At 41.8% G+C, this 23,284-nt stretch overlaps 1 protein-coding gene across 1 annotated transcript in view; it reads right to left on the reverse strand.

The window, feature by feature from the left end:
* Positions 1 to 23,284, reverse strand: part of PDE11A (phosphodiesterase 11A) — a 428,924-nt gene that overhangs the window by 76,647 nt on the left and 328,993 nt on the right. Inside the window, exons 13-14 of the mRNA XM_053597557.1 lie at positions 12,803 to 12,912; positions 1,108 to 1,198 (exon numbers count right to left, since the gene is read on the reverse strand). Coding sequence (XP_053453532.1) covers positions 1,108 to 1,198; positions 12,803 to 12,912 — 201 coding nt within the window. The remainder of the gene's footprint in view (positions 1 to 1,107; positions 1,199 to 12,802; positions 12,913 to 23,284) is intronic.

Here is a 23,284-nt window from a genome sequence, read left to right on the forward strand (position 1 = left end):
GTAGGAAAATTCCAGAGCCACAGATGCCAGGATGCTGTCTTCTGTCAGTTACTGAAGCCTAAGCTTTGATGTTTCATTCCCAGCTGAAAATACATCCCTCCCAGCAGGTTTGCCCTTCCCAGCCTGCGTGCGGGTTCCACGGCATCAACTCTCCTTTATGGGGTTGAAGGCCTCGGTGATACTGCAGAAGGCATGCTTTCTCAAGATAGGCTGGAGGAAAAAAAAAAACCTCCATATTTAATGATGCTATTCCAGTGAAGCAGGGCCTTAATGATGATAATAATAATAATTAATGGCACAGCTAGAGAACTGACAAATAATGGGGAACAGATGATCCCTTCCTGGCCTCCAAAAAAAAAAAAAAGGAAAGAAAGAAAGAAAAAGTCTGTACGCCTACAGAAAATTAAATAGACCCTTTCCTGGCAATTTAAAACTCAGACGGCTCAGCCACAGTCGGTTAGTGGTTTCTGTTTTTCTCTGTGGAGAGCTAAAAGTATAAAATGCCAACTACTTCTAACTCCTGCATTGCCACATGAAGCAAAATAAGGCATATGGCATTAGCCCTGGGTCTTAAGTTTAGTTGCAGTTCTCACTTTCAAACTGGTCCCACCAGCAATTTTAAGTTCTTTTATATTTTATAGGTTTCTCAGTGGTGCTAATAAAGTGTAACTTTCTCACCCTGTTTTTGCTTCTACCATCTTCTGAAATGGCTTAGGGTTTCATAAAATGGGAATGTTGGGCCATTCACTACCTAAATCACGTCACTGTGTTAGAGAGCTTCTGGGTCCCGTAAGGAAGGGACGATTATGCTCTGGTGACACAGCAGTTTATCCCTGTTACCCTGTTAAGCAAATTTGAAAAGTGTCCTAGCCAATAATGAAACCTGAATGAATCGGCTCAGAAAGAATTGGAACAAGATTCTTGGCCAGGCACCTCAAAGAATCCACAGAGCTCTTTACAGAGGAAAACAGAAACCAGAAGTTTGACCTAAAAATGGTCTTCCTACCTCCCTGTATCTACCTGTGGCACCACCAAGAAAGAGAGGTAGGAAACAAATTGCTCTTCCCTTTTGCATCAAGGGGGAGAAATAGAACATTAGGTCTGTACCTCACTCTGCAGGATCATCACAGCGTGGTTGAAATGATGATGCTCCAAGGTGGCGGAGGTTCCGTAGAGCTGGGCCAGGGCAGAGCCACTCCTGAAAGAGGACAGGAGGTGAGTGAGCAGGGTTCACCTGTCAGCCGTTCCCCCACACCAGCTCTTTGGATCTAACTGCGTTTGCTGCTTTTGGCAAAGGACCATGAGCAGATGCATTCTCAGGTACCTGCTTTGCAGTTCATCCATCTATTAAGTAAACCTGTCAGGAAGGTTCTCTGTGTTAAGTTAGATGCTGCATATGACACATGGTAAATAAAACACAGTCCCTGTCTCTAAGAAATCTACAGACTAGCAAGGGAGACGAGATGAGATCAGAAGGAAAAACAATGCACACAAGAACAATATAAATATTAATACATTGTAGAAAAGTATCTCAGATCCAACCAAAGTGCTATAGATACTGTGAGAAAACAAGACATAATTCCCGGCTTTGGGGATCAGGGTAGACTTCATGAACTAAACTTTTCACTAATATAACCTCTAATTGTGTTGTACCAAATGTTTTTGACTCTGCATAGGAAAAGATCATATGAATAGTCCAGAGTCCCATTTATCTACACATCAGATTGACAAGCTTCTAATATGGTTTCCCAGTCCACAGTCATACTATAACATCTCAGTGTAGAACTCTGGAAAGTTCCCTGGATTTAAAGTCAAATTTCAGCTCTTCCTCCATTTTAGCTTTGGACAGTTACTTGGCCTCTTTAAGACTCACATACTATCTACACCTAACTGTGTAGATTACAGCCTACCTACCACCTCACCTGTTGTTAATGAGAATAGTAAGATACTTTAAAGTGCTTATGACAATGCCTGGAATATAAGTGGATTATAGTCTATATTAATTACTAATCAATAATTAAAACAGGTAGGGATATTTTCATTTTAAATTAATAAAATGTTAATTGATGCCTGAAGGGATTACTTCAAGAGATATGCTTGTATATGTAGAATACCCTATTCCTCAAAAGTATTGGGTCAGCCAAGTGTTCATTCAAAATGTCCTTATAGGCTTGGTGCCTATAGCACAGTGGTTTCGGCGCCAGCCACATACACCGAGGCTTAGTGGGTTTGAACCGTCCTGGGCCTGCTAAACAACAATGACAACTGCAACAAAAAATATCCGGGCATTGTGGCAGGTGCCTGTAGTCCCAGCTACTTGGGAGGCTGAGGCAAGAGAATCGCTTAAGCCCAAGAGTTTGAGGTTGCTGTGAGCTGTGATGTTCTAGGATGCTAGAACTCACAGGTGGGTTCTACTGAGGGTGACACAGTGAGACTCTGTCTCAAAAAAACACAAAAAATCAAAATGTCCTTATATGTTCACTTCCAGCTCTTTTTTAGGAGTAGGAGTCAGAGCATATTAAGAATCAAGCAAGCCGGGTGCACTGGCACACACTTGTAATCCTAGCACTCTGGGAGTCTGAAACAGGGGGATCCCTTGAGTTCAGGAGTTCAGGATTTCAAGAGCAGCCTAAGTAAGAGTGAGACCCTCCGCTCTACTAAAAATAGAAAAACTAGCGGGGTGGTGTGGTGGGCGCCTGTGGTCTCAGCTACTCAGGAGGCTGAGATAAGAGGCTCACTTGAGCCCAAGAATTTGAGGTTGCTGGGAGCTATCACACCACCAAGCTCTACCCAAGGCAACAGAATGAGATTATGTCTGAGAAAAAAAAAAAGAAGAATCAAGAGAGATCCTAGATAATCCCATGACTTAAAGGGCAGCCCATGACTCGGGCTGAGGATCCCTCCAGATCCTTGTGTTCTTTAGACATTGAAAGGGCAATCTGGCCTTGATGTGGAGGTGCTGGTGATAGACAGCTTGCAGCCTGCCCTGCTGGGGAGAGGGATAAAGACTGCATCTAGGGTGGCACCTGTGGCTCAGTGGGTAGGGCGCCGAACCCATACCGAGGGTGGTGGGTTCAAACTCGGCCCTGGACAAATTTCAACAAAAAATAGCCGGGTGTTGTGGTGGGTGCCTGTAGTCCCAGCTACTAAGGAGGCTGAGGCAAGAGAATCTCCTAAGCCCAGGAGCTGGAGGTTGCTGTGAGCTGTGATGGCACAGCACTCTACCAAGGGCAATAAAGTCTCTACAAAAAAAAAAAAAGACTGCATCTAAATGCAACATGAAAGAATTTAGTTACAAGCTGCCCCCATTTCCAGTGTGAGGCAGCCCAAGATCATGGTCAGTTTGGGGGTACAGAGGATCTGCAATCCTTAGGAAGACTCAGAGATGACCAAATGTTAGGAGAAATGGTAGGGTTAGGCTCAGTAGGAATCACTATGAAGACCATATGTAAGGAGGGCGCTAGATTTTAATCAGATATGTGTTATTTCTTTAATCTGCCTTAATCCATATCATTCCACAAGTGAAAATCTGTTAGGCTTAATATTAGTAATCAACAGTAAGTTATTAATGATATTTAATGTTAGTTACTATTTGTCTTACATGAGGGTTCATTTCTATGAAGATAACATGTTTCAAAATGTACACTGTAAGTCTTTGTTTTGGCTGTTGAAATTCTAGAATGCTTTATGGGCATATCACATCTGAGTGCCTGGCGTGGAATAGGTGGTTAAAAAAACAATTAGTTGCTTGTCTAATAAGCTTACAATAGAATGTCCAGAGATATAGTTCAAACTGGGAGGTTGACAATAAGTGTGTTAGCATGTTTGATAATATTTAATAGCTGCCATTGTAAGTGCCTTTCATGTACCAGGCAACATATCAGCAACTTAATATTTCATTTAGTCCTAACAACAACCACGACATAGATATTATTTTCCCATTATACACAGGAGGAAACCAAGGCTCAGAGGAGTTTGGTAACTTTTTCTAAGGTCACACAGCTAGCTACACGAGTCTAGATTTGAATCCAAGTTTTTAAGCTTCTTATTGTGTCACGAGAATGACATAATAATGATTTTTGATAGTCAATCCTCTATTTTTACTAAGATGGTTGTCATCAATAAAGACGAGTTCAAAATTTAATCCAGAATTCCACTAGTGCAACTGTTAACCACAGGCTCCAATTCCTGGGACTTGTGGTTAACAGTCCCTCACTACTAGTGTGAATCTTGATGACAAACTTGGTGATGTAAGGTAGGATCCAGATGCAAAATGCTCTCTCTTCCTTTATTCACATTGGTTTAACAGATCCCACAAAAGTTAAATGAACTAGATGATCCCAAGTCACTTTGTATAGTATTTTCTTTGTTCAGGGTGAATAGGAGATGTTTCCTCCTTTAACCAGGGGATACCTTATAACAAGTACTCTGAGGCTTCTTATGCTGCCCGGCCCCTTCCTTGGACATATGGCTTCTGACCTGCTATGTTTTAGCTCCTGGTTATTTCTGCAAAGGCAGCCATGTGACTGCCCAGGGGCTGAGCATCTTCCTCATCAGATACCCTGCCTGTTCCCTTCTGTAATTCCATCTTGCACGTTGCCTCCCCTCGCACAACACTGATTCAATTACAGACAATATGTAGATTGCAACTGAACCAGACCAATGCTATGAAAGTGCAGGAAGACACTGGGATTCATTCATTCATCTATCACTCATTCAACCAATGAGCATTGATGACTATTATTATGCCAGGCCCCAGGCATGTGGAATGCAAAGATAAATGACAGGATCTCACCTTCAGGAAGCCCACAGTCTCCTATAATTGTGTCAGGGATTTTCTCTGATCAGTTTTGCACTAATGCTCACTTTTCTACAACCAAGTTACCGTCTTAGCATCCAGAGAAGAGAGCCTGGTGTTAAGTCTGAGTTTTTAGAGTAAAATCATCTAAACAAGACTACTTCTACTTCCATAGAGATCCCTTGTTTGCACTGTCAGATTTGGCTCCTCCCAGATTTTCTAGATGCCAAACCTCTAAGTGCCTTTTCTCTCGGTCTTTGCTTACAGAGAATGCTGCCACACCTCTCATTACATACTACTGTGAACTTTGTAGGATCCCCATGAGATAAGTCCACAGTTAGAAAACTTGTTACAGTGGCAAAAATTAAAATATATATGTTAGAATAAGCTTTACCAAAAAGTATTTTACAGAATACTAGTTCTTTGGCATGTTGAACAGCATTAAGGCAGGAATAAAAAGGATTCCATAGTCAAATAAGTTTAGGAAATGCTAGCTTTAAAAAATTAAACTATTTATTATAAGACTTCCTGGAGGTGTCACTATGTGAACGTATGCATTGTGATTCCACAGAAGGTGAACATAATATGCAATTTTACCCACTCTTAATTAATCATAAAACCATTTTTTTTTTTTTGTTTTTTTTTTTGCAGTTTCTGGCCGGGGCTGGGTTTGAACCCGCCACCTCTGGCATATGGGGCCAGTGCCCTCCTCCTTTGAGGCACAGGCACCACCGCCTAAAACCATTTTTTTTAATTTTATATAGTATTTTAATAATTTAGTATATAAAACAAAGTTTGTATACATCAAACTATCAGAAAGTAAAGATGTCACCATTTTAGCCACGTATGCAGACAATATGTGATTGTTTAGCATCACTAGCATTGCTGAGTCTGAATTTATACAGTATGATATACAATTATTTTCTTATACTTATTCATATACACTTTGCAGTAAATAATATGACATACCATTAATACGGTGCAAAACAATGTGTTCAGGTTAACTAAGCAGTAGGATAGCATCATCAGATACCTGTATCAGCCCAAGGACAGCAACAGCAAACACAGAAGGCTTTCAGCCTCCACCTATGATGCTGTATTTTATTACATTATATATATATGTTTTTGCAGTTTTTGGCCGGGGCTGGGTTTGAACCCTCCACCTCTGGTATACGGGGCTGGTGCCCTACTCCTTTGAGCCACAGGCACCGCCCTATGCTGTATTTTATTTTATTAGGTGAGATGAAAACATCACTCAATTCATGAACCAGGAAAGAAGTGGGTCTTCCATTCTTCTTCCTTTTTTTTTTTTGCTCTGTTGCTCAAGCTAGAGCGCAGTGGAGCGGCAGGATCACTGTTCACTGCAACCTCAAACTCCTGGGCTTACCCCCCTCAGCCACCTGAATAGGTGAGACTATAGGCATGCACCACCACACCTGGCTAACTTATTTTGTTCTTTTGTTGCAGAGATGAGGGTCTCACTATGTTGTCCAGACATGTCTCCAGCTCCTGGGCTCAAAAGATCCTTCTGCATTGGCCTCCTAAAGTGTTGGGATTACAGGCATGAGCCATCATACCTAGCCTGGATGGTTTTTCAAAAAGTTTCCAATAGAGCCATCTGCCTCATCAACAACTGTTTTTGCTTTTGAAGTCTCCCTTTGACTGTGGAGAAGCTGCCGATAGGGGAATCTGTACATATGCAGAAAAGAAATCCCACAGCTGAAGGGGCTGGGAGGGGTCATAAAACCATTTTTTAAAGAGCATGTTTTTCACGTAATATATGTTGTGTAAAGGTATACTTCCACTTTTTCATGTAAAATATGAAAAAAATCCTCCAAATCAATTATAAATGGAAAAAATTGACATTAATACTGTGCCTCATTTTAAGTGCCTATGATAAGAACCACATATATCCATCATAGTAAGTGGCATACACTGTAGCTGTGAAATATGATTACATATATATTTTGGATGAGTGGAGAGACGGGGAAAGAGGGACAGAGGAAGGGAAGACAATTCAAATTCATAAGCACAAGTACATTTACATATGTGAATATTCATGATGAGCATTATTGATTAGGTCATCCTAACATGCTCAAGTTTTTCATTTGAAATGAGCAGCACAATGAGGAAAAACTTAATACAAAGGAAAGGCACAGGGAAAATTCTGTCCCTACAGGCTTTCAGTACCTTGCATAAGCACCAAAAATAAGTGTGCTAATGGAAATGTACCTTTCTCACATCCCTAAATTATGCACATTCTTTGAAAAAGACAGCGAATGGCAGTGTGCAGCCAGGACTTCAAGGAAATTTTAAAGGGAAAACTATGAAAGGTAATTAGGAAATTGAGAATTGTTGGGAGGTGGTGAGGAGTGGGATTAGGCTGTCATGGCAGATTAATGTGCCCCAGTATTTCACTTCTGGGACCTGGCTGAAAGCGACAAGATGGGTTTTCATTCCCAAGAAATGAATATAAGAGATTATGCTAGAAATGAATAGAAGAACTCTCCTAGGAGAATATACTACAAAGCTGCTCGGTACTGATATTTAATCATCAGGAGCAGCTGTAATAGAGGGGAGGGTGGGTGGGGGCACTATCCCCAGAGAGAACTGGGAGAGGCGTTGTGGAACTGCTGTCCTCTCTACCTATTGATCATTCACTGCATGCACTCCAATAGTTAAAAATTAAGAACAAAATATGAAAATGCAAAGGTTCACTTATCAGAAAGGCTAAGAGAATAAATCAAATTGCGCTCTAACTAAAGTCACACTTTTTATTGTAGAGGCATTTTGCATTTTATATAGTAATTTGTCCCTTGCTAAATGTCTCCTGTTTTTTTATAGCCTTCTATATGAAAAAAAGGTAGCATATGCTTTTCCACATAATAATTGGTGCATTTAAATCCCATTTTCAAATCACTTGAAAGGCTGGATTTAGACTGTGAACACTTTAAGAGAAGGGACTATTTGCATTTCTCCCACAATGCCTAGCATGGTGTCTTGAATATAGAAAGCCCTTAATTATTGTGAAATAAAAAGGGAGAAAAGTATATAGGTTTCTTCATATATATATAAAATGAGATTGTCTAAACAATGGCATGCTCACTGAATAAATCTCATTCTAATCAATAAAAAGGTAGTCCTTTCACCATGACGTAAAAACGTTTCTTTTTGCATTCATCATCAAGGACACTTTCACAGAGGGTAGGTAGTCCTCAGTTCAAAATGACTCTATTAGGTCAGGTATTGGGTAAGTGCAGGGCTGACAGACTTCTAGTGAACTGCTAAGTTGTGTGTAAGGTTAACAGTCTTGAGAAAACACATCACATCATCTTGCAATAGGCAGATTTGATCATGAGACATGAGGATGCAGAAAAGAAAAATTGAAATCTAAGATTAATGACTCAGTACTTACTTAATATATGTGAAAGCTGTTCCATCTTATATAAGCAAACTGAGATTTGGAGACCTAGGTTTTCATCTTCATGGAATCAAGGCATTGAAAAATATGAGTACTAAGGTTTTTTTTCAGTTTTGTAACTTTTATGGCACCATGTCTTCAATTGCTGGGTGTCAAAATCAATTTTTGTTTTCCAGAACTCATATATCTGGCAAGTTGGCCAATGAACTAAAAGCTCAAAGGCCCAAAATGGATGTCACAAAGTCATGAAAGAAAGTAAGGTACAGTGGTTAAAGAATGGTTTTTGGAATCAGAAGACCCCATCCAGACTCCACTTTACCACATGGGTGAGTCTGGGCAAGTTTGTTACCTTCCTAAGGCTCAATTCTTTCTGTAAAACAAAGTCAAAACTATGGACCCTACAGAGATGTTGGTGAGGGCTTGAGACATAATAAACAACAAAGTGTAGTCCTTCTCATTGTCTCAGGGACTGCTAATTGCAAAGAAAAGAAATGAAGTCCAACCAGCTTTACTAAGAAGCTTGAATGAATGATACCAGGAACTCTGAGGAAGCCTGTTTCTCATAAGTATGCCTTGATTCCTAGAAATAGGAGCAGAGCTGGGGAGACCCAGGGATCAAGTCTGCTTTTCCTCTTTTGTTCCAGTTACACAGTCTCTCCTTTCTGCTTCTCTCTGAAGACCAGCTCCATTCTTCTCTCTGTAGATTGGCTTTCTTATTTATTTCCTCCACTTGGAATGTGGCTTTCATGGCTTTCCCAAAGTGGTAGCCTCAGCTTCCTGCAGTTTGGATCCCTGAGGCTGACTTGACAGCTGGGCAATCCCACTCCAAATTCCTGGGAGATGAAATTTGATTGGTCCAGCTTTGACTGGGCAGTTACTCTCAATCAAACAGCTGAGGGGCCAGCTAGCCAAGGAAGCTGCCTCTCTTAGCCTGAGGCACTGGCTGTCTCTGGGAAGGGGTTGAAGGTATCTGTGCAAAAGTACTGGGCACTTTGTTCTTAAAGGAACCCACTAGGTGCTGACTCTTGTTTTATAGACACAATTCTGATGCAGTTATCTCTCCTCAAGGCTAAGTGGTAGAGTGGTAGGGGAGTGGAGAGAGGGTACTGGAGGGACATACCCTGACAATGGTACCAATGACCGGAGGGAGAGAGGAATCCTAAAAAAAAAAAAAAAATGAAATGCAGACTCAGGAACTTAAAATAAGGAAATGTGAGACCCTGGAATGAAAGCAGACACAGGACACACTGCAGCAGACTCCGGGTCCTTAGTGCAACATCAAACCCATCTGTACAACAACTGCATCTTATAATAATCTACGACAGGTTATACCTGTTAAAGATATCAGGAAACTTTGTGGAAAAGCCATGTTAAAACAGTTAAAGTCTCATCCATTCATGCAGTTACTATTCATTCCTCCATTCCACAAATGTTTATTGTAGTGTTTTTCAATCTATTTTATCTCCCGGCACACTTGAACCTATAGTTAAATTTCCTCAGCATACTTGAATTATGTTACTCAAAAAATAAAAATAAAAAAATAATATATTGACTGTGCTTTGAACTTCTTTTGAAAATAGTTTAATTAATGATTGTTAAAAATTTTCTCGGCACACCCAACATCCTCTCATGGGACACCAGGTGAGCATCACTGATTTATTGGTTGCAGTGCTCCTGGCCCTGTTTGTCCACTGCAGGTACCGAGAAAAAAACACACCTGTGAGTCAGCAATTAAGGCGGAGGATGATACACACTGTAGAAAAGGCATAGCCAGGACATCTTGTGGGCCTAGAAAATGGACCAAGGGAGGGCGTATCAGCTATAGAGCCCTGGGGGTGAAGTTTTCAGGAGTCTGGGGAAAGAAGAAGGGTATGTTGGGCAGTGGAGAGATGTGACCAAGCAGGACCCTGCTAGGCATGTCCTGTGGTCCCTTGTGTCTGGAATGTCGATGTATGGATAGGGTGGGGCGGGGTGAGTGGGTGCTAAGCCAGAGAAATGGGGGAGCCCTGATTAAAAAGGGCCTCAAAGGGCTAAACTAAGGAGTTTGAATATTATTCTAAAAGTTGCAGGAAGCATGGAAATGACCTGATGGTCAGCTTTGTGAATTAGATTATTGCCGCGTGCCAAGCTGGCTGGAGCGAGAGTAAGGCTGTTTCTTGTAGCTCCTGAGAGAGGTGCTGAGAAGCAGGGGGCTTCCCTAAGAATGATGTGGAGGAGGGGCTGACTTTGAGGGCTACCCTGGGGGCAGATTCCTGGTGGTCACTTAGCCCTGGCTTAGAGGAAAAGAGAGAGGGATGTACATGAAGGGAAGGATCGAGATGACTGTGGGGCTTGACTAGCATAAGTTCCTGACCATGAGCTGAGAGCATGGCTCACAGGAATGGAGATAGGGGGAGGGGCTGCCTGGAGGACCATCCAGAGCAGGACCCCAGGGCACTTGGCATAAGCCAGAAGCAAACTGAGAAGAAAGGCTTTACAGGGGGAAGAAGTTCTTTGTGAAAGGAAGGAAGAGAGAGCTCCAGGAAAGAGGGAGTGAAAAAATACGTCTCTTGGCAAGAAGGATTGAGAAAAATCACAAAGGGGCCCAATGGTTTTGGAAAAGAGGGCAGCTAGTGACATTACTGAGGGCAGCTTCTCCGGGGAGGTGGAACTGAAAGTCATGTGGGTAGGAAGGGCTGGGTGTATTTTTTTTTTTTTTTGAGACAGAGCCTTAAGCTGTTGCCCTGGGTAGAGTGCCGTGGCATCACAGCTCACAGCAACCTCCAACTCCTGGAGGTGAGGAGTGATTCTCTTGCCTCAGCCTCCCAAGTAGCTGGGACTATAGGCACCTGCCACAATGCCCGGCTATTTTTTGATAGTAGTTGTCATTGTTGTTTGGCAGACCTGGGCTGGATTCGAACCTGCCAGCTCGGGTGTATGTGGCTGACGCCTTAGCCACTTGAGTGGGGATTAGGGCAGGGTTTGTTTCTTTATCTCCCCAAGATGAGGGAGGAGTGTTTATATTAATAGGATGCAGAGAGTCAGCAGAAAGGAGGCTGTAGATACAGGGCAGAGGGGAAGATGGATGGGTGAGGTCCCAGAAGAGAAGCAAGGAGTGGCTCCTCAGCAGAGGTGGAGGGACAGCCTCAGACAAGGGAAGGACAGTCCTTCCACTGAGATAGGAAGGAAGGACAGGGACGGAAGATAAGGTGATCAGTGGCAGGGGAGGAAATTGAGAGCGTTCTCGATTGATGGCCTCAATTTTCTCTGTGAAGTTGGAGGCAGGGTGATCTGCCGAGTGGCACAGAGGAGGTGGGGGGGGCAGGAGGTGGTCTTGGAGGAGAGAAGGCTGGTATATGAACCCGCTAAGAGCACTGGGGATGGAGCCGGCTGGGGACACAGATGGACTGGGGAGAGGAAAGAGCACCCTGCTGAGTTGGAGAATATATGTTTGGAATGTTTCAAAGTCTCACCACTGTGACATTTTCTCTCATAGCCTTTACAAGTCTAGGTAGAATCTGAATTGTTAGAGTGAACCAGAACTGGGTATTTGCAGAGTGGATGCCACAGAAACTTCAGAGGGTAAAGAAATTATGGCGTATGAGAGAGTTGAAGTGGTGGGCTCTAGAACACAGGATGGGAGAGAAGGACGGAGCAAGTGCAAGGGCCCAGGACTCCAAGGCCTCAGGGAGAAGGTGTGCGGGGAGCTGAGGGGGACCTGCTGACACAGGACAGGCTGTTGAAGCTTCAGATAACAAAGGCCAACTCATTTGGGGACTGTGAAATCAGTCATCAGAAAGTCAGTGTTACCTTTCTTGTCAAAGCCTCCCCTAACCTCTCCAGCCCAGAACTAGAACTTTTCCCTCCAGCCTCCGAACTCCTGTATCATTTTGTTTGCATTCGGATAGTAAAAAGAACATTAAAACTAGACCCTCAACATAAAAGTCAGGAGATCTGGGTTTTGAGCTTATTTTCAACACCTGTGAGTTCTGTGGCCTTGGAAATGTCTATCTTGCCCAGTACGACTTGCTCAGGGCCAGATTATTCTGTCCACACACATTATGTATGTGGCAAGTGTGTGTGTAATGCTTTGGTTTGTCTTCTACTTGCTATGGGAGCAGGGACCAAGCAAGACTATACTCCACATAGTAGCTTTTCTTCACTGCAGCTTATATAAAGAATCCTGAACAGATTCAATTGGAGAAGGAAAAAAGATATTTTGTTTCATAAAATATCCTATGACTGCTTTTGTTTTAATAGCCTCAAATCACATTTTGAGAGTAGTAAGTCCAAGAAGCGTATCATGCCATAAAGGCAAATATTCTGGGAGGAAAAACATAGGCCCTTTAAAATCTGAGCTTTGTTATCTAAGTGAGGTCAGCAGAGACAGCCCAAATCAACAAGCATGACATGAAGGGCAAATTTGCAATTAAAAGAAGAATGGGGAATTATAAAGATGGATGGGCCCCATGACATGCACGGCCCAAGCCTGTGTGGCCTTGGCCCCAATGCCAGAAATTAATGCTTTACTCTTTAGTATTCGTCACCTTTGGCTCTGAACAGAAAGGCAAATGCATTAAAATAACAACAATTAGAACACTTACTTAGCTTGGAAGGCATTGTTGGTTCCCCTGTGGTCGAGGTCATGACACAGGCATCCCACAATCACCGCTAAAATTTCCACCTCGGTCAAAATCTCTTGAAACCCAGCGGTCTGGGAAGAAGGGAAAAATGGCAACAGTCAATGCTGGGGGCACGGAGGATGGAAAAGGTTAGTGTGCTGAGCAACAATCCGCCCTGTTTTCATATCCACATCATTTAAGAAGATGCTTAACTGCCACCCCCTCAGACCACAGTAAGCTGGGTGGTCAGTTGCACAGCCTAAGGTCCCCGCAGTGATGAATTAGCTTGCGGTCTCAGCGGCCCACGCTGTCACACTGGGACAAAGTTCGGACTATTTTGTTCTCTTTTTAGAGAGGAGGCTGTGCTATCCAGATATAGTGACAGTTTGGCAAAGGCCCAGAGCTAGATGTGCTTTGTTATTCCACATTTTAATGATGAGCATGGGGTTTCAGTGGTCGGGGCATAGAAGGTGGCTGTGAATTTCCAGCTGAGCATTACATCCACTGGATGCCACTCAAATGAGATCCGGCAAATGGAAAGCAAAGCAAAACAAAACAAAACTTTTTTTTTTTTTTTTTTTTGTAGAGACAAGAGTTTCACTTTATCGCCCTCAGTGTCACACAGCTCACAGAAACCTCCAACTCCTGGGCTTAGGCAATTCTCCCGCCTCAGTCTCCCGAGTAGGTGGGACTACAGGCGCCCGCCACAATGCCCGGCTATTTTTTTGTTGCAGTTCGGCCGGGGCCGAGTTTGAACCCGCCACCCTCGGTATATGGGGCCGGCGCCCTACTCACTGAGCCACAGGCGCTGCCCTTCTTTCTTTTTCTTTCTTTTTTTTTTTTAAACACTAAAAGGAGCAACTTTGTTGTACCAGACTGTTACCCAATGACATTCTAGAAGTTATCTTGTAAATACCTTAATTCATAATAGGTTGGTGGACAGATTAAATCTGTACCAATAGTAAGATACTGCATGTCTTGGGAACTAGAACGTGGCAGAGAGTTAGGTAACCCAGGTTGAGAATTGAGTAAAATAACCATTATTTGGAATTCTTTTTTTCTTATCCTGTGGTAGCTTGCTTGTGAAATACATAGCTGTGATTTCTTCTGGAAGCAGTTTGATAAAATTCTGTAACCAAGAGCAGCAAGGGTTTTCCGGTTCCTTCTGGCCCTTTCACTAGGTTAGAAGAGGAAGTGTACCTCTGGGAAAGAGGTCTATGCATTTTCTTGATCCAATGCCTTTATATGTCCACACTCCCCCCCCCCCCACACACACACTGCTTTTATTTTGTAAGTCTCCTATTTCATTACTTATTAAAATCTTTATCAAAGGGTAGGAGGAGGGGAGAGCTAGGGTTCAAATTGCTTCACTTTTCATGTGTTTCCCCCCACCCCCAATCCAGATCTCTGGCTAATATCTGCAAGACACTTCTCTTAGAGCCGTGAAAACTTTGTGGTTGTTTTTTTTCCCCTCAGAAACAACTAAATAATGTGTTCTTGTGTTGACAGTTTTATTTAAAAAAATTAAAATACATGGTCTGCTGCTGCATTAAAAACACATATAACTTAATTTGTGTAGCAAATGGAAATGTTAATAAATTGTAAGTATTAAATAGTCCACGTCACAGTTTGTGTGTGCCCATTTTAAAATTGACAATTGACTGTTGGTTTTTCTAAGTTAATTTTCTTTCTTTTTTTTTAAATTAATTATTTATTTTTGTAGAGACAGAGTCTCACTTTATCACCCTCAGTGGAGTGCCGTGGCATCACATAGCTCACAGCAACCTCCAACTCCTAGGCTCAGGCGATTCTCTTGCCTCAGCCTCCCGAGTAGCTGGGACTACAGGCAGCTGCCACAACACCCAGCTACTTTTTGTTGTTGTTGTTGCAGTTTGGTCAGGGCTAGGTTTGAACCTGCCACCCTCGGTATATGGGCTGGCGCCCTATTCACTGAACCACAGGTGCCTCCGCTAAGTTAATTTTCCTTTACTTAAAGTATTACCTACAACAGTTAAAGTTCAAATTATACTAAGACATTTAGAACCAAAAAGCCAGTCATCCCTCATCCTTCCCCTTTCCTGATTGCTTAAGGCAACATTTTCTATTTTCCTTTTTAGCCACATTGCTAGGTTTCCTCCCACATTTCTGTGCAGCACGCACATATTAGCGCTTGGTTATTCACCAAGTACTCATTTCATCCTTCCTGTGTACCAATACATCATCCCAGGGGCTTTGCAACTATTTAATTCATCAAATTCTCATAATGGTAGTGTTCAGTAAGAACTGTTATTATCCCCAGTTAACAGATGAGAAAGCTGAGTCACAGTGAGGCTGAGTCATATGCCAAAGGTCTCACCGATAGTAGGAGGCAGAGAGGGGTAAGCTACTTGTATTCTTACTTGGCCAGAATCTGCCGCCCACACTGCTGATGTCTAGGGACAGGTGAGATTTACGCTCACCTACTGTCTGCTCACGCTCCGGTGTGATCCATGGATGAGCTTTCCAGATACCACCCGCTAGTGATTGTTTCCTTTCATATGTACATGTTTTCATTTCTTGGAGTTAGGTTTTCTATGAAACAGCTAAGCTTGCACACACCCTACACAGCTCCATCAAATGTCTCTCAGAACAATGTCAAACAAGGTCCACACTGTCACAGCTTATTTTTAGATCCTGCGTCCTGGGGACCCTCTCCTGTAGCCTGATGCCTCTGTTGGTCTGGATTCTCTGCCTAGCCACTGCCCCACTACATTCCCTCCCCATTATTCATGGGGTTGATCTCTTATCTCCTACCCTCCAGTGCCTTGGTGTCAATTTTTTAACTCCGGAGGAGTTCATGGTTTTTGAGGCTTTGCATCCCCGAAAAACATTTTTGATTCTATTTTCTGTTAGCTTGCCTAACAATTCTAGTTTGAAACATTTTCACTCAGAATTTTGAAGGACTGGCCTATTGTGTCCTCGCTTCCCCAGAAGGTACCCATTCTTATTCCTAATGCTTAGGTTACTTGATTTTCTTTTGTTTGGAATCTGCATCCCTGGGGTTCAGCTCTTTCACAAAGATACACTTTGATCTGGAACTTTTTTTTTTTTTTCCATTCTATTTTCATGCTAAGCCTAATCTGGAGGTTCAATTTCTTTGGTACCATGTTCTTTTAATTTTTTAAAATAATTTTCTATCCAGTATTATTTCTGTCCTATATGAATGGAACTCCAACTGGTTGGATGCTATACTTCTTATATTGATTTGCTCGTCTCTTTCCCTTTTCCCATAAAGACTTTGCCCGTATTTTCTAGGAGTAATAATATTTTGCTCCTTTACCAATAGTATGCCATTCTTCTCCCATGGATGTGTGGTATCTTTCTGAAGACACTAATTCTTCTGAAACTTTCTTCTGTTCCTTGAACTTCCTGTTGCCTTTGAACCTCTTTTCTCTGTGTTTGGTGGTTTCCCTCAAGTGTCTGCTAGTCTTTGGTAGTCTATCCAGATTTACGAGTAAGGCACGCAAGGCTCCCCATGCACCAATATGCGTGGGTGGTGCCTGCAGGTTTCAGGGCCTTATCCCAGGATGATTGGGTGGTCAGCTGGTCCTCTGCTGGAGATCTCCAAATATAAATATGTAAATTCATTTCTCTGGACTTTCCAACCTGTTGCGTGGGAATGGTGTAAACACGCATGTTAGAATCTTGAGAAAAGCGAACTGTGGCTTCCCATCTGTGAAGATGTAGGCTTACACTTAGTCCTTTTACTTTAAGTGTGCACCCCATCCATCCTAACTTTAATTTTGCTGGTCTCCTCAAGCCTGCAGCTGAGTTTCTCTAGCAAATAACTCTCATGACTGCAGAGATGGCCTGAGAGTAGCCCTCTGACTACAGGAGAGGGCCTGGAGACTTGGGCATCCACTGTTTTCGTCACTCCCTCATTCCACCTCACCCCGTATTTGTGGTAGCTGACGCCTCTAGCTCTGGAGCCTTGGTAAGTTCTGGGAGGGCACTGTACCCCTTCCCCTACTCCTCACCGCTGCCAGCACTTGGGTTGGACTTTGCTCTTCTCTGCTAGGTCATGAACCATCCTCCCACTGCTAGGTCGTGAACCATCCTCCCACTCTCTTCTGCCTTCATATGTTATGAGTCTATGAAAGGTGAAGTTTGTGTACATTCCTTGTTCTCATTTTGGGATAAGGAATTTTGAAAGAAAAAGAGAGTATAAATGTCTTTTTCTGTCACCTCTATCATTTTAAATCTATAAGTCAGTTTAGTTGGGGTGGTCTTGCTAATACTTAGTAAGTCTTGAAAGTCTGAAATGATTATCTGTGATACTGTGGAATTAAGAGTTGTAAACAACAATGAACTGCCCTGAAATTTAGAGAGATTTTGCCCTTGAAAATGCTATGACTAAACTAGCTGATAAATCAGAATAGTCAGTGTAGGGATAATGTTAAAATAAAGTAATTTGACTAGAAATTTAATTAGGAGTTAAAACCAAATGCCATCTAATAGAGTCAAGATCAAAATCCCAAATCACTTTAAAGCCCTCGGTTGTCACCCATTATACAATAGGATGGAACAGATTTTGCCATATATATTTATATATTTTACATAGCCACCTTTCTCCCACCCCTGGAAATTCAGCATCTGGTTCTTAAACTACTTGTATCATGGATACTTTTGAGAGTTTGATGAAAGCCATGGATTGTCTTCTTCAAATGTTTTATAATCTTATAATAATCCAAGATCATGGAGCCCAACTCTGGATGCTCAGAGTAAGGAATCCCGGAAGTACAGCATGCATGTGGTCACAGAAAACATATTCACCTCTCTTGTTGTGATACCTGCATTCCTGAAGGAGTGCCTATCTCTTGACTGTGATTTAAAGCTGCCTGGTAAATGGTTTCTGAAAGTCATCAGGCCTGAAAAATGCTCATCTGCCACGAAGTGTCTTTTTGCCCCTCCCCCGCCCTCATCCATCTTCCTTCCAGGCTGAGCCATTCTGACCTACACTTACCTATAGTGGGCAGAGAGAGCCAACTGCCTGCTGAAGACAATATACTTTCAAGAGAAAACAAAGAAGCAGGAAGCATTTTTAATGCATTTATCCCATTTTGACGATAGTTAATTCTTTTATTTTCAAATAAAATTATGTGTTTTCTGCTCTTGACCCAATAATCATGGGTTTTATTGACCTTGATGTTAATATATCTTCTCACCTGTATTCCCTCATGGTTTATATCAGAAATGTAAGCAGTGTTGGTGGCGCCCGTAGCTCAGCGAGCAGGGCGCCAGCCACATACACCCAGGCTGGTGGGTTCAAACCCGGCCCAGACCGGCTAAACAACAATGACAACTGCAACAAAAAATAGCTGGGCATTGTGGTGGGTGCCTGTAGTCCCAGCTGCTTGGGAGGCTGAGGCAAGAGAATCGCCTAGGCCTGGGAGTTTGAGGTTGCTTTGATCTGTGACACTACAGTACTCTACTGAGGGTGACATAATGAGACGCTGTCTCAAAAAAAAAAGAAAAAAAGAGAAGAAATGTAAGCAGTGGATGCAATATGGGGGTCACTACAAAAATTTTGAGACAGACTATGTTGTGGTCTGTTATTTCACTTCCAAGAAACACAATTGACAGTGACTTTTCTGATTCTCTCATGTAAGTTTCAAGTTGCTTGGCTGATTGGTGTTGCTGGGACAGCTTATTGGTTTCTGACTGCTTGGATTTTGTGTTTCTTGATTTTTGTGTATCTCAAAACTTTCATCATGACCCATGTATATCTAAGTAAAGAGACAGCTAAAGCAGGTACACCTATGTCACACCTCACTCCAGAGAAGCTGGTGATGGCCTCTGAACAGGCCTCCAGTGACAGTCCTTCACGGAGCCAAGGCCACCCACAGCTATTACAGCATGTACAAACTAGAACTCCAAAGGGTCCAAATCAGTAAGATTGATGCTCTAGACTACCCAGTAATTTCTATCATTAGCAAATGTAACATTTAAACCAGCCATAATGTATTCTCATTTTAAAGCTGATTCTTTATCATAGTACTAATAAATGGTGGAATATCATGGCCAGAGAAAAACAACTTGCTTTGTGTCTCCACTGAATCCAAAATGGTGTAAAAACAACAGCTATAGGGCGGTGCCTGTGGCATAGGAGTAGGGCACTGGCCCTACAGACTGGAGGTGGTGGGCTCAAACTCAGCCCCAGCCCAAAACTGCAAAAAAAAAAAAAAAAAAATCGACAGCTATAATATCAACATTAGATGGTGCTATAAAGCATTCATTCACTTAACAGATGTTATCAAGTGCCTGCTATGCATCAAGCAGTTGGTATATTTGAGAAGAGGCTCGAGATACAGTCAACAATAGTTAACTTTTATAGTGCTTAGTATAAGCCTGACATTTTTCCAAATATTTCAAATTCATTAGTTCATTCTGAGGTAGATACTGAATGGTCTCAAGAATATTCTGAGGTAGATACTGTCCTTATCTTCCCATTTCATAGATGAGGATATTGTGGCACCAAATTACGGGCTAAAAAATGGTAACGATGAGATTAGAGTCTTGTTTTCTTACCCACTGTGCTACGTAGCCTCTGTGGCAGTGGTTCTCAACCTTCCTAATGCCGCAAGGTATTTTCATTGTTAAAAAGGGGTTGTGACCCATAGGATGAGAACCGCTGCTCTATGGTGAGGTGTGGGGGTAATTGTCCAGCTTTTAGATACTGGTCTGATAATAGAGTGTTAGGCAGTAAGGCTTTGAAGAATCATTTGGTGTGTGCTTCATTTCATAAAGGATGTTATTCTTGAATGGTAAGAGGTTGATACTGCACAGCCACTGGACACTTTTAGTGTAAACATGGGTCTGGCATATCCAAAGTGCCTGACAATATACAGTGCTTTACAAATGACAATTAGAGAAGAAAGATACAATCGTTTGTGATATCCCAACTTAAAAAATGTTGAAATATATGCAAAGGAAAAACATTGTCAGGATATATAACAAAATGTTATCAGTAGTGAGATTACACTTAAAACTTTTCCTTTGTGTGCAAAATTCCCATAAAGAACATTTGCTCCTTAGAATGTATACACATGTACCAAATGTGTGTGCCTTTGGAAATTCTTTTTTGTTATAAGAATAAACATACACTTCATCCAGCTGTCCTCGCTTGAAGTACATAGTGATATTCTGAAATATATCTATTCATTTATTCACTGAACAAACGTTTGTGGAGTATTTACTCCTGACTTGTCACTAGAAAAGAGCAGTGAGGAAGATGGCCATGATCCCTGCAGCACATGCAACCTGGTCGAGCCAGCACGGCAGGGCCACAGAGTGCCTTTTCTCCTGAGAAACCGACACAGACATTGGCTGGGCTTTGTGGAAGAGAGCAAAAGGAGGAGGGGACACCCACTCCTGCATAGTTTCTGGAGAAGGTGTGTCCTGGACTGTACGCGGCCCTGGCACAGGAATATGGCTTAAGCCATCCTCTTGCCTCAGCTTCCCAAGTAGCTGGGACTACAGGTATGGGCCATGACACCTGGCTAATATTTATTTTCAGTAGAGATGGGGTCTTGCTCTTGCTTAGGCTGGTCTAGAACTTCAGAGTTCAAATCATCTTCCCACCTTGGTCTAGGTCTTCCTCTTCTGGTCTTCCCACCAGAGTGCTAAGATTATAGGTGTGCAGTACTGCGCCTGGCCAAAATCAAATTTATTTCAGGCAAAAAGCAGTCCTCAAGGGTTTCATTGTAAATGCCATACACAAGGTGCCTGTATCTTCTAAGAAACAATGGCCCCAATCATGACGTTGGCGATAGGCAGGTCCAGCTCTGCTAGGCCATACTTAACATGAGCAATTGGTTTGTGAAACTTACATCTCCTAACAGAGACTGATGGTTCTAGAAGAAAGGGTGCCTTCATTCACCTCCCAATTCAGCACATATCCTAGTCAAAGTTGGATCAGGGTGGTCAGGGAATGTTTGAGTTCCATGTGCATTTGCAGCAAGCCCAGCATACTTCTTTTTACAACCCAATGTTGTTTGCTTCAAGATGGAATATGGCAACCTTTCAACGTATATATCTAAGGGGCAGGTGGATGGTATCAAACCATTTGATACACTCTTTGGCAATAAATAAACTTGGGCAGATGACTTTAAGGTTTAGGATGGAAGGAGATTTCAATTGCCTACCAAGAGTGTTTACCAGTATGTTTGTACTTCTTGGTGTGACATCATAGCTTAGTTTTTAAAAAAGAATCTTTCCTTTGCCAACTAGAGATAGTGTGTAATAGAAGCACAGCAGAAGAACAGGTATTCAACAACAACCCTGTATTGAGGGCGGAAAAATCCCTACTGGAGGCTTGGTGCCTGTAACCAGTGAGTAGGGTGCTGGCCACATACACAGGGGCTGGTGGGTTCGAACCTGGCCCAGGCCTGCTAAAAACAACGACAACAACAGCAAAAAAATAGCCGGGTGTCGTGGTGGGTGCCTGTAGTCTCAGCTACTTGGGAGGCTGAGGTAAAAGAATTGCTTAAGCCCAAGACTTTGAGGTTACTGTATGCTGTGATGCCATGGGCACTCTACCAAGGGTGACATAGTGAGACTGTCTCAAAAAAAAAAAAAAAATCCCTCCTGGACAAGCTATAGCTCTTCAGTCGAGTGGTCCTACTCCTTTGGCTTTTATAATACTGATCAGGTCTACCAAGATTTGAGTCTGCTGAGTTGAAAAGGAGGCACTTTAGCCCTACTTTGAGATCCAGAGACCAGGACATTTCCAGCTGAGGGAGAGTCACCACCCAGTACTGACATGTTTCCACGTCTCCTTTACTAGAGAATGCAATACCACAAACCAATTGTAGTTTATCGAATTATTCAGAAGAGTGGGATAGTTTTGATTAAATTTGCCTCTCTTTCTTTTCAAGATGAATGTGAGCCAAATATTGACTCGGCATTAATTAAATATTGATTTAGGTCTAAATGATCCTTTCCTTACCAAGCTTAGAGTTGGAAAGAACTTATGGTCTGTGCTTTAATGACTTTCACAACTAGAAGCTTCTGAATATCCTTATTATCAAATCTTAAAACCTAACTCACATTATGGACATACGTTGACTCTTAACCTTAAATAATGTTGCAAACGCTTGTCCATGGAACTCTCAGAGAGGCAAGGCAGCAGACCTTAATGGTCTATCTGGCACACATGTGTCGAGTAGATCTTTGATACTTGAATAAAAAATTGTATTGATTTTATACAATACTCTTATTATATTTGATTATATTTTTAACTACTTCCAAGACTTAATTTTTAACCTACTTATTACCATAATTCAAAATATCTTTATTTTGGAAAGTTAAAAATATAAGAAAAAATGGAATACTATAATGATGTCACCTAACTCCAGTAGAATCTGTGTTTAGCCCGTCTTGTTTCATCTGTCAGGGTTTTGTTTGTTTCTTTTATTTGCTGGAGTATTTTAAAGTAAACCTTCAGCATTTGCCAATACTCTTTATTTCATTCTCAAGAAGTCATGATGTAGTCAAATAAAAATTGATCAATATATTTCTGCTTTTGTATTTTGAAAAAAGGTACAAAAAGATTTACAAATAATATAAGGAACATTTTAGACTACATATCTTAATAAAGACCTGAGATGATTACTTCAATTTACATAATAAAAAAACATAGCTTTAACTATGGAGCACATACACTACATTTTTAAAAGAAATAGAATGTCAGTCTTAGCTTTCAACACTAAGAATAGATGCACTTTGTGTCTTTTTTTTTTTTTTTGAAGGTGAGGACAGCATGTTTTGTCCATGATTAGGGAATTTATATTTTATTTTTGATAAATTACTAGTGAGCTACATATAACATATGGTTTGTGAGCACAGACAATGAAGCAGATCACTTGGTGTACATTAATTGTGCAGAAAGATCTCTGAAAGTGCCACTGAGGCCAGGTCGATGAATTTTAAGAATACGCAGCTTCTTCAAAGCTTACCCCAATTTTTATTAGCCATCACTGTGCCAACGTTAAACACGTGACCCATGAAGAATTAAAACTTTTTAAAGCTCCCAACTTAACGTCCGTAGGTACCAGGTTTCAATCCTAAGAAAGTACCACTAAGAAGTCATACACCGTGGAAAATGGAGGCTGTGACAAATGACCGTGGCTCTGCTGCTGGGTCTCCCTGACCTGGAGGATTCAGCTGGCATCATAAAACACAAAGCGACAGATTAAGCAGTTTACCAACACCATAAAAATCTCAAGAATAAATTCACTTTAATCAAAAATCCTGTATTGTAACTAGGCAGCCCCAGCCTGGAAACCACATACTTTTCCTTACAGCCTGTGTCCAAGAGCAAGAGCTTATACTTTCCCTTTAACACCGGACATGATTATGTTCATACACTTTTACAATTTACATGTCCTAAGAAAAATACCCAGCTCTGGCTGATGGTGCGAGAGA

Source organism: Nycticebus coucang, chromosome 7 (genome assembly GCF_027406575.1).
Source record: "Nycticebus coucang isolate mNycCou1 chromosome 7, mNycCou1.pri, whole genome shotgun sequence".
NCBI lineage: Eukaryota > Metazoa > Chordata > Mammalia > Primates > Lorisidae > Nycticebus > Nycticebus coucang.